Consider the following 15931-nt stretch of genomic DNA (forward strand, 5'->3'; position numbering starts at 1 on the left):
GATGTTTTCTACATTTTCAAATGTAATTGATTTCAATTACAACACAGAATACAAAGTGCACAGTGCTCATTTTATATTTATTTTTTATTTCAAATATTTGCACTGTGAAAAACAAAATAAATAGTATTTTTCAATTCACCTAATACAAGTACTGTAGTGCACTCTCTTTATCATGGAAGTTAAACTTACAAATGTAGAATTATGTACAAAAAAACCCTGCATTCAAAAATAAAACAAGGTAAAACTTTAGAGCCTACAGGTCCACTCAGTCCTACTTTTTCTTCAGCTAATCGCTCAGACAAACAAGTTTGTTTACATTTGCAGAAGATAATGCTGCCTGCTTCTTATTTACAATGTCACCTCAAAATGAGGTGACATTGTAAATAGAACAGGCATTTGCTTGGCACTGTTGTAGCCAGCATCACAAGATATTTACATGCCAGATGCGCTAAAGATTCATATGTCCCTTCATGCTTCAACTACCATTCCAGAGGACGTGCATCCATGCTGGTGACGGGTTCTGCTCAATAACGATCCAAAGCAGCACGGATCGATGCCTGTTCATTTTCATCATGTGAGTCAGATGCCACCAGTAGAAGGCTGATTTTCTTTTTGGTGGTTTGGGTTCTGTAGTTTCCGCATCAGAATGCTGCTCTTTTAAGACTTCTGAAAGCATGCTCCACACCTCATCCCTCTCAGATTTTGGAAGGCACTTCGCATTCTTAAATCTTTAGAAATTTCACATTGGTATCTTCTTTGCAGTTTGTAAAATTTGCAGTGAAAGAGTTCTTAAAATGAACAACATGTGCTGGGTCATCATCTGAGACTGCTATAACATGAAATATATGGCAGAATGTGGGTAAAACAGAGCAGGGGACATACAATTCTCCCCCCAAGGAGTTCAGTCAGAAATTTAATTAACGATTATTTTAACGAGCGTCATCAGCATGGAAGCATGTCCTCTGGAATGATGGCCAAAGTATGAAGTGGCATATGAATCTTTAGCACATCTGACACATAAATATCTTGCAATGCCAGCTACAACATTGCCATCCCGAATGCCTTTTCTCACTTTCTGGTGACATTGTAATTAAGAAGTGGGCAGCATTATCTCCCATAAATGTAAAAAAACTTGTTTTTCTTGGCAATTGACTGAACAAGAAGTAGGACTGAGTGGACGTGTAGGCTCTAAAATTTTACATTGTTTTGTTTTTGAGTGCTATGTAACAAAAAATCTACATTTGTAAGTTGCACTTTCATGATAAAGAGATTGCATTACAGTACTTGTATGAGGTGACTTGAAAAATACTATTTCTTTTATAATGTTTACAGTGCAAATATTTGTAATAAAATAATATAAAGTGAGCACTGTACACTTTATATACTGTGTAGTAATTGAAATTGATATATTTGAAAATGTAGAAAAACTTCCAAAAATATTTAATAAATTTCAATTAGTATTCCATTGTTTAACAAAGCAATTAATTGCAATTAATTTTTTAATCAGGATTATTTTTTTGAGTTAATCGCGTACATTAACTGCGATTCATCGACAGCCCTAACAAACATATATTGATATTTATATGTATCTATGAATTACCCATGCAGCACCTTCTTTGTCCGTTTCCCTCTGCCTCCCACAGGAGTGCATTTCTCTGCTACTTCTAGAAATACTTTCTCAGCAGACACTGAATGAAACTGAAAATATTTCCAACAAGAGGGCAAGAAAATAGGAGTCACTGCCAAATTTACACCTATGTGATACAATAATTGCACTAGCTCATGTGCATCAATAATGTGTGTGTTTAAACACTCCATTCTCGGCACCTCTCCAGAGGTTCCCTCTCTATCTACCCACTTCCACAGACTGGCTGCCACATACAGGATTAGAATCCGTAACTGTGAAACATTGCAGATGCCATGTTCTTGGAAGGAGGTTCTGTTCAGAAGTGATTAAGGAACTATTGTGTTGATATATCCTCCAAAACCATTTTAACAGACCACCAGAATATCAGATAACCCTATTCGAGGAAATGCTGAATGGTGTTTGGATAAGGCTGTGAACTGTAGTACTTTATCATATACAGAGTGATAATTTTAAACTAATGATGGTGATCTGGTCAGGTTGCTCAGTTTTAGAAGCTTGAAGAAAATTGTTATGAGCAAAGATTTTCCTTAATTTTTCCCCACAAGATGGCTGCTAAAGAAGGGGAACTTCCATTTTCAGAGATGTCCTTATATAACAGGAAAGAAACTTGTTTGCATTATAAATACAAAGCAGCTTTCTAATTTTGTATCATTAAGAAATGGAAAACAATTTTTATTAACAGGTTTTACATGTACAATCTTTTATTAGCTAATCAACATCAACATGCAAAAATAAGCGCTAAATACAAACCTCTACAATATGGTTTTGTTTAAACTACAATGGTTTATTCTCTTGAAAAGTCATAAGGGTGTGTTCTGTAGTAATTAAAACTGAACTATTAGTTTCAGTAATTAATACTATTTAGACCCTAAAATTATGTAATCATCCTGCAAGGCATCTTCCAAAACTTCGCCCAACACTTAAGGATACCAGCTGATTTTCATGTGAGTACATTCTCAAAGCAAGAAATAAGGCAGTAGCACTAATGATTTGATATTGAACCCTATGCACATAACTAAATACTTTAGAAGGACTTTAACACTATGGTAAACTGGAAAAAGAACATCCAAACAAGCAGTGTATTTTGCCTGAAATGTTCTCCGTTCCTCTTGATATTTATGTAACCTCCTTAAAATATTTGGGTTTTGGGAAAAAAAGATTTCATACTCCTTCAAACCAGTCTCTCATTGATCCTCCAGTGAAGCCAGTCATATGTCAATGACATCAGTATCTTCCCATGGAACTAATTACAACGACCCAATTCAGGATTATTACTTCACAAGAGGATCAGAAAAGAAGGCAAAGAGCAGCTTAAAGGAGAAAACACTTGTATTAACTGAAATCTTCAATAATTAACAAAAGGGCCTTGGACAATTGAGAAAAATGGAGGGAAGAAAAACTGATTTAGTTTCAAATCTATTGTAACGTTTCCCCCAGTGCAAATGTCCATCTTTAAAGAAAATTCTCCTTTGAAAGATGAAAGTATTTTTGAGATGAGTCCAATTTTTTACCTTATGTTACAAAACGCTAACAATCAAAATTTGTTTTTTTTTTTCTAAGTACAAACTTAAGTCATATTTCCTCTCTTTTTAAGAGTGTGTACTGTTGCTCATTGATCTTTGGTCGCAAGAAACAATAATGCCACCGACAGGTCTGATCCCCAAGGTGGCAGATTTTGCTTCTTTGCCACACATAAGGCCCCCTTCTCCAGGGCATGCCAATAAATCCTGTGTCAAAATTCCAGCGGCACTTCATCATGTATTTTATGGACCTACATGATATAGACTTTCTCAGCTTGTGAGAAGTTGAAGACTTCTTTGGTTCTTGGGCAAATTACTTTGTCATCTTGACGAATAGAAAGCAAGGACTGAAAAAAGAGCCATGAAAAGAGTGATCAGATTTTGAACAGTAAACATAACTAGTCAATACATTAATTTTCAACAGTTAGCGAACAAAATGTATGTTGTTTGTAGTAGCTACTTTGTAGTGTAAAGATTTCACAAAAACCTTGCTCAGTAACTTTTCGTGTTTAAGATTTAAAGATTCATCCCAACCCCATTTGGTTTCACATTTAAATTCATATTTAATAATTTGCTGATCAAATATTAAAAATAAAGTCTCTTAAAACAATGTTGTGAGAATCAATAGTTCACCCCATCCTTTAAACATACAAGATGCCTCAAGTTTGCCTTCCGACAAATTCAAGAGCTCTCATATGCTACAGGAAGTTACACCCACCTGCAGCTCAGACTTCCAGGAGTCCCTACACGAAACACTTACATTGTATCCATACACATATCCATTTGGCAACATCATGGGAGGATTATTTTCATTCATTACATCCCCTGAAATCTTGCAGACTAGTCGGGAGTTGGCACAATGTGCCATAGGCAGAGGCTGAGCCAGCTTGTTCAGAGATTTGCTACACACGGGGCAGTCTGGGTTTTTTGAACTGCCATCCTCTTTATAACACTGTCTGTATAACAGCAAGTCAAAGAACAATAGTCATCAAATGAGTCAAGAGTTAATTTGTTATGGCACAGAGTGAAAATGGCGGATAACTTCTCTGCTGTACAGGTGAGGTACATATTCTTATGCAATTTAGAGAACTTCAGTGACCCATGAGTTTCTTTGTTTCAACTTCACAAGCACATAAAGGGTAGCTGATTTTGTACATTTAAAACAAACAAACAAACAAACAAACAAACAAAACAAACAAAACAAACAAAACAAACAAAACAAACAAAACAAACAAAACAAACAAAACAAACAAAACAAACAAAACCACACCACCAATCAAGAGCGAGCAGCAAGTGTCTGGCACTTAGTAGGGGTAGAGCTTCTGATGTGGGAGAGGGATCTGCAAGAATCTTGTCTATTTTGAGTATGAACGCCATGGTCAGAATTCCCATTTTAAACATTCTGCGGGAGTGCCTGGTTAAGAAATTCAAAGATTTAGCACACTTCCTTGTATATTCACATACAATGTACTAGGGTAAAGAGTATTTTATGATAATAAAAGGAATTCTTTTTACATTCTAATTCTAATCAACATCCACCGCAAATGTATTATTCCTAGGTCAAACCACCAGACCGCAGTATACATTGTATGTAGTATCTATTGTATTTAGGGGTGGGTTTTTTTGCGCATTTTGTTTTTAATTGCCTCCATTTGTTTTTACTAACGTTTTTGTTTTAGCAGAGATATTCCCATTTATACTCACATTTTACAAATGAAAAGTGAAAGTATTCAAATTTCACATATACTCCTCAAAGAGTTTGTCTACAAGGCAATTTTTTTTATGCTTTTCACATTGGTATTCTGCATTAAAGGATACGGTGTTTTTATAGCTGAAAGGCCTGCCTGGAGTGTTATAGTAAAAACAGAATTGTTCCCCAGCTGATGTAGTCTGTAATTATCATATCTAAACTGCTGAATCAGCATTCTCCATCGTGCAGGGTCCAAGAGATCCTGGTAGAAAAAACACAGCGGTAAGTATTTTCAATATAGTTCTTGCAGAAAACTGTTTCAAAGTAGCAAATTACATATCACACTCCCATGACTGAAATTAACATAAAATAAAGAGATAGCACCTTATAACACTGGTGTATTATGAAAAAGTAAAAAATGTTTTACAAAAAAAGTCTCAGTTTTAAAACACGCTTTCCACTTTATACATATAAATACAGTTGTATAAATATGACACCTTGGCTCAAAGAAAATGCTATAGTTTATCTGGAACACACAATAGAATCAATTTATAGAAAAGGTTTAAGAAAATTATTATTCTCAAAGATGCTTTGTATTTGCGCACACAGTATATAAACTTGGCCTTGCCCCCACCAAAACCAATGATCTTTGGGTGGTTCTAGATATTTTCGACTCCTTTTCTATTAAAGGAGATTGTACAAACACATGAGTTTTTGTAGGCTCTTTAATGCCTGCTACCGTTGTTAGTATTTAATTTTCTGGAATGCTGGCCCATTTATGAAAAAATTAATGCTCTGGAATGTCCATTTTAAAGCCACTGAGCAAATGTCTGTTGAAAAGGCATGAACTTTTCCATTTTAAGTCAGGCTAACCCTGCTGATTTTTGTTTGCAAGACAGGACTACATGGATGGTAATAAACAGTCTAATTCAGGCCATACAACTCAGTCTTTTTTTAAGCATTAAAATTCAACAGAAAAGATGTTTAGTTTCAGAGAAAAGCCTTTGTTAATTTGAAAGCTTAGTATAATTTTGGTTTAGAGAAAATGTATGGTATGAGTTTGTTTCTGTTAAAGAATTCCGCCCCCCCTGCATCCTTACAAGTACATAGTAACCCTGTGGAGTACATTTAAAACAAACAAAACAGAATGGTAATTACAAAGTAGTTCATTTTCATGAAAATAAGATAGGGACGTTACACTTCGTAACTGGAGTTCTTTGAGATGTGTGGTCCCTATCTGTATTCAGCTGTGGGTACGCATGTGCTCCATGTGTCTGAGACCAAACAATTCTAGCAAATAGTGTCTGTTGGTGTGAGCCCTTGCTCTCCTCAAGCTCCATTCTGAGGGTATATAAAGGAGCAGTGAGGACCGATGCCTCTCTATTTCTTCCTCTTACTGCAAATCAGAGATGATCTGAAGCAGAGGGGAGGGAGGGCAGGTAGTGGAATACAGATAAGGCCCACGCATCCTGAAGAACCCCAGTTACAAAGGTTAAGGGCTGGTCTACACTGGGGGGGGGGGGGGGAGAGGAATCGATCCAAGATACGCAACTTCGCGTAGTTGAAGTCGAAGTATCTTGGATCGAATTACCTGGGGTCCAGACGGCGCGGGATCGACGGCCGCGGCTCCCCCGTCGACTGCGCTATCGCCGCTCGCTCTGGTGGAGTTCCGGAGTCGACGGTGAGCGCGTTCGGGGATCGATATATCACGTCTTAATGAGACGCGACATATTGATCCCGGATAAATCGATTGCTACCCGCCGATACGGCGGGTAGTGAAGACGTACCCTAAGTAACTTCACTTTCTTCTTTGAATGCTGGTCCTTGTGTGTGTTCCACTGTGAGTGAATGACAAGCACTACCCAGCAGAGGAGGTGTGAGGATACAGGTGGTACAGAATCACAGAAATGCAGGGCTGGAAGAAACCTCAAGAGGTCAAGTCCAGCCCCCTGTGCTGAGACATGACCAAGTAAACCTAGACCATCCCATTCAGGTGTTTGTCCAACTTCTTCTTAAACCTCCAATGAGAGGATTCCACACTTGGAAGTCTGTTCCAGAGTTTAACTACCTTTGTAGTTAGAAATTTTTTCCTCATATCTAACCTAAATCTCCCCTGGCTCAGATTAAGCACATTATTTCTTGTCCTGCCTTCAGTGGACATGGCTGCTTGTAGAACCACTGTCCTAAAGGATGCCAGTGGAGGAGGCTTGGTCCAAGGCATGATGCCTCATGAATGTGTGGATGAAAATCTACGCTGCTGCCTTGCAAATATCAAGCAGATGTACTTCTGGAAGTGATGTTACTGAGGCTGCCTGTGCTCTTGTAGAGAGAGCCTGTGGGGGAGGAAGGTGTGGCAGCTGATAAAATAGGATATAGCCAGGGATCCACTTGGATATCCTCTGAGAGGAAACAGCTTGTCATCTGGCTTGTTCTGCTATGGCAACAAACAGTCTAGGTGACTTTCTGATCTATTTTATTCTCTGAAAGTAAAATGCCAATTTCCCTCACATTGCCCAGTGCTGTGTCTTAGTTGGTGCCATGGTCGGTGTTTGATGACGATGCAGCGAATGGTATTGAAGGAGCTTTCATCCTATATGCCCTCGGATTACGGCCACATGGCTTAGGAGGATTTAAGTCCTTGTGTCCCATGTGCAAAGACTTGCCCGACTTGAATGAGGTTAAGTAAATCTAGGAGGAGATCTGTTTTTATGATTAGCAGAGTGCCCCTTACTCTCATGAGAAGGCCCAGACAAATGGTCCTTTACTCTAGTTATTCCCACTCCTGAGTCAGATACCAAGCTAAGAGATGCACTTCTATGTGTCTCAGACTGACGTACAGGGAGGTCTATCCAGCCTGGAGCCTCATGGTGCGTTCCATTAGGTGCTTCTGAAGCCAGAGTTTTCCTGCCTGCCATGTTTGACTGGGAAAGAAGTGTCACATACCGCACTTAGCGGAGATATAAGTTTCTCTGAGGCAGTACTGGTGATCATCGCTGACTGAAAATATGCAGGGGCAGGAGAGACAAAGATTATGCCCAGGCTTCAAGAAAAGTCCCATGCCGGATTTCCCAAAGTAGGAATTCTAACTAATTATTAACCAGACTTACAAAAAACTATAAAAACTTTGAAATATTTGCATGAAAAAATTGTCAAAGTGTCAATTCTGGACACTGGAGATTCCAAGCCAGGCCATACAGCAGTAAGAAGGAACTAGAGAGGTGTTGGTCCACACCGCCCCTTGGACTCTTGGCACAGAGCACAAGGAAAGCAAGCGCACAGGTGCAGACCAAGGGACACTCCTTGCTAGAATTCTCCATTCTCCGGTGAAGTGCATGTGTACCCATAGTAGAATACACATCATGACCAGCATTTGCAGAACTGTACATTACTCACAAAAATAAAGTTTATTTTGTACTCCAAGATTCTGGCTAGAAAAGTTCCGCAGCAAAATGAAAACATATTGCTTATTAGTTTCTCTCCACGAGTTTATGTATGTCACACAAAGCTAATGAGTTCATCTTTTATGGCCTTTTTTTAAACACGCCTTCCCTCTCTTTGTATGTGTAACCAAAGTTGTTGTCACATGAAGTCTCTTCTACAGTGGTCACATTTTAGAAATAAACTAAGCACACAGAATATCACACCTGTATACACTACACATCATTTAGAAATGAAGAAATTTGGTATCAATGGAAATGGAATGTAGAAATAAACCACTATAAGGTAAGTATGACATCACTAGCTAGAAGACACCGCTACTAGGTAGTTTATTGCTTAAGCAATAGATTGTGACTCCCTCACCATTTTAATAGTTCACAAAAAACTTCTCACTAAAGATTTTTAGCTCCATTACCAGGAGAAAAGGCAAAAAAAGATCTGTCCCCAACTTTATTAAATGGTCTTTGAACAAGTTTTGCTATAAGCAACTTGAAGGATATGTAATGACAATAATTGCTGGGCAACAATGCTTACATATCAAAAACTGCTTCCTTTGTATTATAGCCAGCTAATGTAAAGTTAATCTTTCTACAGTTTTTCTGCCAAGAACAGAGACTCAGGATGATACTGGAAGCAAATGAAATACACAGTACTCTGCCAAATAATTTAGTAGACTTGATAATCTACTGCAATTTAGTTTGGGCATCAACTTGTAGATCTCCCTTGAAATTGGGAAAGCTATGGAAGGCTACAGTTTGCTGCCAAAGTAAGGACAAGGAAGGAGGGCAGATAGAGGCTTGCCCTTTACTTATGTTGTACCCAGATATCCTTTTGTAGTGCTTGAATACAGAATTCCACAGCTAAACTAGAAGATGCTCTTGGGAGCCCTTTAGCCCAGTGATAAAATTCTGCCATCTTATTGCAGGAATGGTTGGGCTGAGTTCTCTACTTCTGATAACTTTATCCCCTCTGGAAATTCCTAAAATCATCTCTCCAAGAGATTACTTGTTTCTGGGGCTCATACATATACCTCTGAAGAGTTAAAAAAAAAAAAAAAGTTGCTTTTGGAAGGTGCGTGAGATTGTGTTGGGCATTCAATATTTTTTAAAAATCCTTATTTCTGTACCAAATTGATGACTGAGTTACAAAGCAACAGAGGGAGATTTTCAAAAACTCAGTGGGAGCCTAACTTCTCTTTGTGCCTTTGAAAATCTCCCCTGCATATATTTAGGCAGGAAGATCAAACATTTCCAGCAAACTGCATGCCCAGTGATTTTGCCCTCTTCCTTGGTTATTGCTAGGAGAAAACATTTTTGTTTAAATAGCTTTCCCCAGTTCCTCCTTCTCTGAGAGTACATGCACCCTGGTACATGGCTTATTACTGGTTAAAAAGGGGGAAATTATTCTTTTTACCCCTTGTTAACATAGTCAACAAATCACTGGTGAAGACTTGAGACTTCTGATATGTTGTTACTAGGAGGCTGTGAAGCTTTTCTGTGGTTGGCAGTGTCACCTCTAAATAATGTCTGAAACAGTTTCCAAAGCAATCTGCTACTTATGGAAAACATAAGTAATATATAAAAATAGTCTCCTACCCCTCTCCCCAATTTGATGTCCCTTGCCCCACTTTATATTTAATGATTGATATACATTTTGATAGTGGATTCAGTAAGGGTCCACAGATTTTCTAGATTCTTTAAATATCCTTTATAGTCTGCATCAATGTGACTATAATCTAGAAAAGCATTTTAAGATGTCAAAGAGGCTAAAGAAAAAAGTCCTACTGAGTTAAAAGATGATCTGAATATTATTTCTTGGATACAAGTCAAATTCCAAAGATGTTTAATCAGGATTAATTCTAGGCACTTATAAAGTCAACAACAATGAAAAACCATCAAAAGAGGTCTCAGTGTAGGGAGCAGCCACTGAGATCTATACCAAAAGCCAAAAAACAACCCAACGTTCTTGTCAATATCTTGGTGGGGCAGCTGCCCCACACAGATAGATGGAGGGTTAAAACAGCCCTCAGGGATGCTGCGCAAAACCCAACCAATGAGAAGAGGGCTTGTAGAGAGCCAATCAGGAGAAGGTTTGTTGGAACAGCCAATCAGGGCCAGGGAGGGCCATATAAGAAGGGCTGCTCAACAGAGCAGAGGCAGTCTCTCCCTGGAGTGCAAGGGAAAAGGACTGATTACCTTAGAGGAGAATCCTGGATAGAGCAGTGCTGGGCAGGGTCAGGGGAGCAACAGGGAGCTCCAGTCTGAGGGCTGCCAGACTGAGGCCCCTGATACAGAGGGCCAGGAAGGGGCTAGGGCTACCTGGAAGTGGCCCAAGGAAATAGGCAGCAGGAGTTGGAGGAGCAGCAGCACATGGCCACTGGCTATGGGGTCCCTGAGTCGGGGCCCGGAGTAGCGGGTGGGCCTGGGGCCCCCCCCCCCCCCACCTTTTTCCCCCACTTGCCACAGGGAGGATGGCCAGTATTCAGACTGCAGTTTACCCCTTGAGGTGAGGGGCTAGACTGAAGGCTGCAGTAGGCCACAGTGGCAAGTTGATAGACTACAGACAGCTGGTTCCCCCGGAAGGGGAGAGAAAGCAGAGTGGAGTACAGCCTCAGGGCTGTGCCCAGAAGAGGACGCCGCGGTCCGGGGAGCCATGCAGGTCTTCGAGGTGGAGCAGAAGTGACGGCGGTGAGACACCACTAGAGGAAGGTGCATCGGCAACCAAGAGTTAAATACCAGCATGGCCAGCAGGAGGCGCCGACGTGGTGATTCCCGCCCTGTCACAACTTTATGTAGATTTTTATATAAAAATAATCCTTGAAGTAGTATTTGTTCAGTACAATCTGCCTGAACAAACACTTAGCGCTAAAAGCATCTCTTACATAAATCAGGAATGTAGGCACCGGTTAGAGTCAGTGTGGACAAAAGCAGATTTAAATTTTTTTGGATTTTTATTTAAACAGCTTTTAAAAAATAAATCTATTTAAAATTAAATTTGAAATAATGACAACCTATGTTAAAGCCCTAAACATAGTATTATTTGTATTGAATTTAAATAATAATTATAATAAGCACTACATGGTTGCTGCCAAGTTTCAAAGAAAGTCAAACAACTGAACTGGTATAATCACTGGCTAACACCTGGAACCAGAGTTTGTTAAAGTACTAAACCAACTTTTGACAGCAGTAGCCTCTTCTGCAGTTGCAGAGAGTATTTTCACCAGTTCAGTTTATTCAACCAGTTCAAGTCAGTCACTAATTCACTCGAAGTTGAGAAACTACGAGTTGAATTTCAGTTTCCATCCAAATGCAGCTCAACTCAAATTACAAGTAAAAAGTGAATTTAGTACATAAGAAATGTCATTCACCATTTTCTAATTAAAAATGTAAAACTTAAGCGTGTATGTTAATCTATATAATTGCTTAAATATGTATAGATATTGTCTATCCTCCTGGTTAGCAAAAAGAAGCACCAAATTTAGTGTAAAGGTTATATTTAGTTGCAAATCAATGTGTTTTAACGGTCACCATCCAATGAGTATCAACTTTTCTTTAGAAAAATAAATAAAGTACAAAAGCCAAACAAGATTAAAATTGGTGAGTTAAATCAAGTCAGACACCTAGTTTTAAATCATGGATTTTAATCATTATGTAAATCACTGAGTTAAAACAATCCACTCTGGGGTTAGAGTATTTCTATAATGCCCACAAGATATTAGAAAGCAAGTTGAGATTTGGCTAATAAAGAGGACCTTAGTATGATAGACCTATTTTCCTGTAATATCGATAAGAGCAGCAAGGATATAGAAAATTGATTTCACTGAAAGAGGAAAAAAAAGGTTGATCTATTTAGCATTTAGTTTAGTAGACCTTCCAGAATAGCATGTTAAGAGGCCTATGAAATGAATCTTAAATCCTTCATCACACTCGGTTTTCAGTATATATCCCTTAGCACTGGAATGTTCTTCCTCAATGAATCATTGGAAGACTTGTAGGATAGTCTAAGTCTTAAAATACTGAAGGCTAAACTAGGGTGAAATTTTGTTATGTGTTGAGTTTCAGTGCATGTCTGCTCTTCCTGACTCTCAATTTATGAAAATGATCATTAACCAGCACATAAAAACCTTTTTTATAATTTCCAGAAAAAAGCCTGCACCATAACATTTGCAGTGTCTTTTGTTCTGATAGTATAAATATGACCCTATATAAATCATAGTCGTTTCTTTTCTTTTACCATCTCATTCAAATTCTGCATTTCTCCAAACTGAGATTTGCAGCAAAACACAGGCTCCACGAAGGTCTAAACTCTCTGCTTGTTCAGCTAAGCAGAGTTTCATGAAGATGCACATGCATTCTCCTTCTGGTAAATAAAAAGGTCATCTTAAAAAATAACTGCTTTACACTTTCTACCCTGTAGTATGGTTCAAGAGAGACTTTTGGAATATGATCCAATCTATTTTCTCTCAGGCCTTTGAAATTTACAAGGGTTTTTTAAAAATACTGTTACCAACACCTTAAGTTTTATTACTAATTTAATGCATTTATTTCTAACTAAAATATTACTAAGTGTTTTGCTTTGTCTGTTCAGCTAAGATTTATACAAAATGGCCAACAGTACAGCTATATTCACTTAGCAGGTTTTCCTTTCTGCATGTAAAGGAGATAATCAAACTTCTTTATAAATAGGACTGTAATGTAAAAAGTATTTATGATTTGCAGGAAGTTTGTTGGTCATTGTCAATTCAAATCTGGGTGTGGTTACTACCAGTAATTACTATATCTATACACCTAGTTTTAATACTAGACAAATATTGTGTGTTTAGATACTTCCTGTCATCATCATCTTTCCACCAACAAAGTAATGGATTTAAAAATGCAATTAAGAAAATGAACTTAGTTGGATTGATTTTTACAAGCAAACATTATTAAAATTAAGGATTATAGTGGATATTTTATAGGATGGATACTAAGCAGTGAAAATTAAACACACAAGAATATTTCACATACAATTTATCAATACATTGTCCCACTGCTTACCTTGCAATTTTCAACCTATATTATATATATATATATATAAATAAAAGTTACCTTATAGGGGGAGATATGAGTGTCTGAAGGAAAGGCCAACATTCCCATCACTTGTCGGACCTCATCCAGCTGACTTCCTTCAGCCTGACTGAAATGCTTTCTTGCATGTCTGAAATATCAAATTTAGAACACTTGGATAAATATAAACTCACTTGAATTGATTTCTTATTGAAAGATAAATGCATTTACGTAATCTGTACAAAGGCTCTCCACAAAAAATAAAGAGGGTTTAACTGTAGATTATGCACTCAGTACACAAAATCCAAAGATGACAATGTGTTTAAAGTCCTTGAAAATACATCCCGCAGATTTGAATGCAAGAATGATTTTAATCTCCAAGAATTTATCCCATAACTTTCTAGGCCCCCCATGAATTTATTTCATCGCAGCATGTATTCTATTACAGTAATACTTATCGCACACTATAAATATCAGTTATACAAACTCAGGAATTCCTTATATTGCTCTTGATTCTATCAGAGTCTAGATATATGTGTAATGCTTTGTACACAAAGTGTGCATGAGAGGAATGAGGGGAGAAAAGTATGAACCAAGCATTTCATGTTATAAAAATATTAAAAAAAAAAAAAAAATGGTAATACCAGCATGTGGCTTGCTGTGACAAGACCATTACAAAAGCCATCAAGAAAACGAAGCACCCATAACATGAGAGCATTTATTTAGTTTTGAACTACAGTGTCTTCAGAAAAAAAATCACTTCCCATGAGGACTATTACAAATCACATGTTAATATATAATACTGTAAAATTAGTAAACCTTCAATAGGAACAGCTGTTCTATGCAGACATATATAAGTAAACATTTTAAATACAGAACTTCATATAGGAGATTAATTATAAACACACACATGCCTAAGTGTTTGAGTATTTGGAGGAGCAAAACAAAGCCTGAGCTACCGTATGCCTAAACAAAATTATGTTTGCAGTGTTGTTGTAGCCCTGTTGGTCTCAGGATAAGAGAGTGAAGCAATATCTTTTATTAGACCAACTTCTCTTGTTGAAAGACAAGTTTTCAAGCTACAAAGAATCTTCTTCTAGTTTGGGAAAGGTAATCAGAGCATTATCAATTCGGACAAACATTAAATGATGCCCTGCGTGACCAAATTTGTCTTTGGATTATACAATGACCAGATCTGGAAAAAAGTTATTGATTGCATCAGCGCTTACATTCAAGAAGGCTATTTAAGTAGCTATCATCATGGAAACCACATGGAAGAATCCTCTAACAATTTAGTGTGAACCGCAAAGATGACCACCTGAATAGGCAAGACAGAATAATGTAAGGAATTTCCATGCGGTCACTATGCACAAACTATGTATGTGAGAAGGACTGCGGGGCACACTAGGTCATTTGCAGGAAGTGCAAGGAAGAAAGGTCATGGCAATGCGTCCTGTCACACAGTTCAATGATCAGCTAGTAACTGTCCATTCAAGAAGACATCTATAATGACTGAACCTAAGAACGAACGAAAGTCAGAGATTCAGAATATGGAAAAAGGCAAAAGCTCTAGTGACACTATCCAAGACCTAGCACTGCATGTGTTATCAGAAGTTGGTAGAAGGAAGGCATCTGCATCACACCCTTGATCAAAGGAGTTCCTACAAGAATGGAGCTTGATATGGAAGCTGCCATTTCATTGACTTCTGCATCTACCTATCACCAGACTTTGTCATAAGTTCCTCTGGAAGAAACCTCCACGCTTTTGAAAACTTATACCACAGAGAAGTTAGACCCAAAACAGATACTCCAGGTGAAAGTTCAACTAGATCAGTTGTTTTACCCTTGTATGTGGTTGAAAAGCAGTCACCATTATTTGGCAGAACTTGGCCTGAGAAGCACAAGGTGAATTGGACCAAGATCAAGGCAATCACAAAAGCACCTCAAAACCTTCAAGAAACACTGAACAAACATGCCAAAATTTTTCAAAAAGAACTTGGACAGATATGCAACGTGGCTGTGAAGCTCATTGTTATGTCTGACAGCCAGCCAAAATATTTGCAAAATATTGCAATATTGCTGAATCCAATGGACATGTAATTGATGCCATGGGCTTAAGGAAATCGCCAGAGAAAGAGAAGGGATTCTTCAAGCACTTCCACCAGAGAACGTGTCACGGTTATATTAATTCTTAGGATCGATTAACTACTACAGTAAACTTCGGACTAATTTGGCGACAGTATTGGCACTTTTACATGAATTGTTACATGCCAAAAAAAAGGGAAAGGGACTAAAGAACGTGAATGTGCATTTAAGGAAGCAAAAGAACTGACATCAGCCAAAGTTCTTATGTAATTTGACACCTCGCTACCATTGCAATTAGCTTATGATGCTTCACCATATGGAATGGGTGCAGTTTTCTCACATTTTTCCTGATGGCAGAGAGAAAGTAATTGCCTTCTTCACAAAGACTCACGGCACCTGAAGAACTATATACAAATCCAGCAAGAACTGTCCATCCATAATGTTCTCGGCATTATCTTCAAAATTTGTAAGTTCCATACCTATCTGCATAGCAGACATTTTACCT

At 38.0% G+C, this 15931-nt stretch overlaps 1 protein-coding gene across 1 annotated transcript in view; it reads right to left on the reverse strand.

Moving 5' to 3' along the window:
• Positions 1 to 2303: 2303 nt before the first annotated feature.
• Positions 2304 to 15931, reverse strand: part of MAEA (macrophage erythroblast attacher, E3 ubiquitin ligase) — a 119230-nt gene continuing 105602 nt past the window's right edge. The window contains exons 7-10 of the mRNA XM_065404707.1: positions 13384 to 13492; positions 4987 to 5120; positions 3929 to 4124; positions 2304 to 3515 (exon numbers count right to left, since the gene is read on the reverse strand). Of these exons, the coding sequence (XP_065260779.1) occupies positions 3420 to 3515; positions 3929 to 4124; positions 4987 to 5120; positions 13384 to 13492 (535 nt within the window). The 3' untranslated portion in view covers positions 2304 to 3419. The remainder of the gene's footprint in view (positions 3516 to 3928; positions 4125 to 4986; positions 5121 to 13383; positions 13493 to 15931) is intronic.

Source organism: Emys orbicularis, chromosome 5 (assembly GCF_028017835.1).
Source record: "Emys orbicularis isolate rEmyOrb1 chromosome 5, rEmyOrb1.hap1, whole genome shotgun sequence".
Taxonomy (NCBI): domain Eukaryota; kingdom Metazoa; phylum Chordata; order Testudines; family Emydidae; genus Emys; species Emys orbicularis.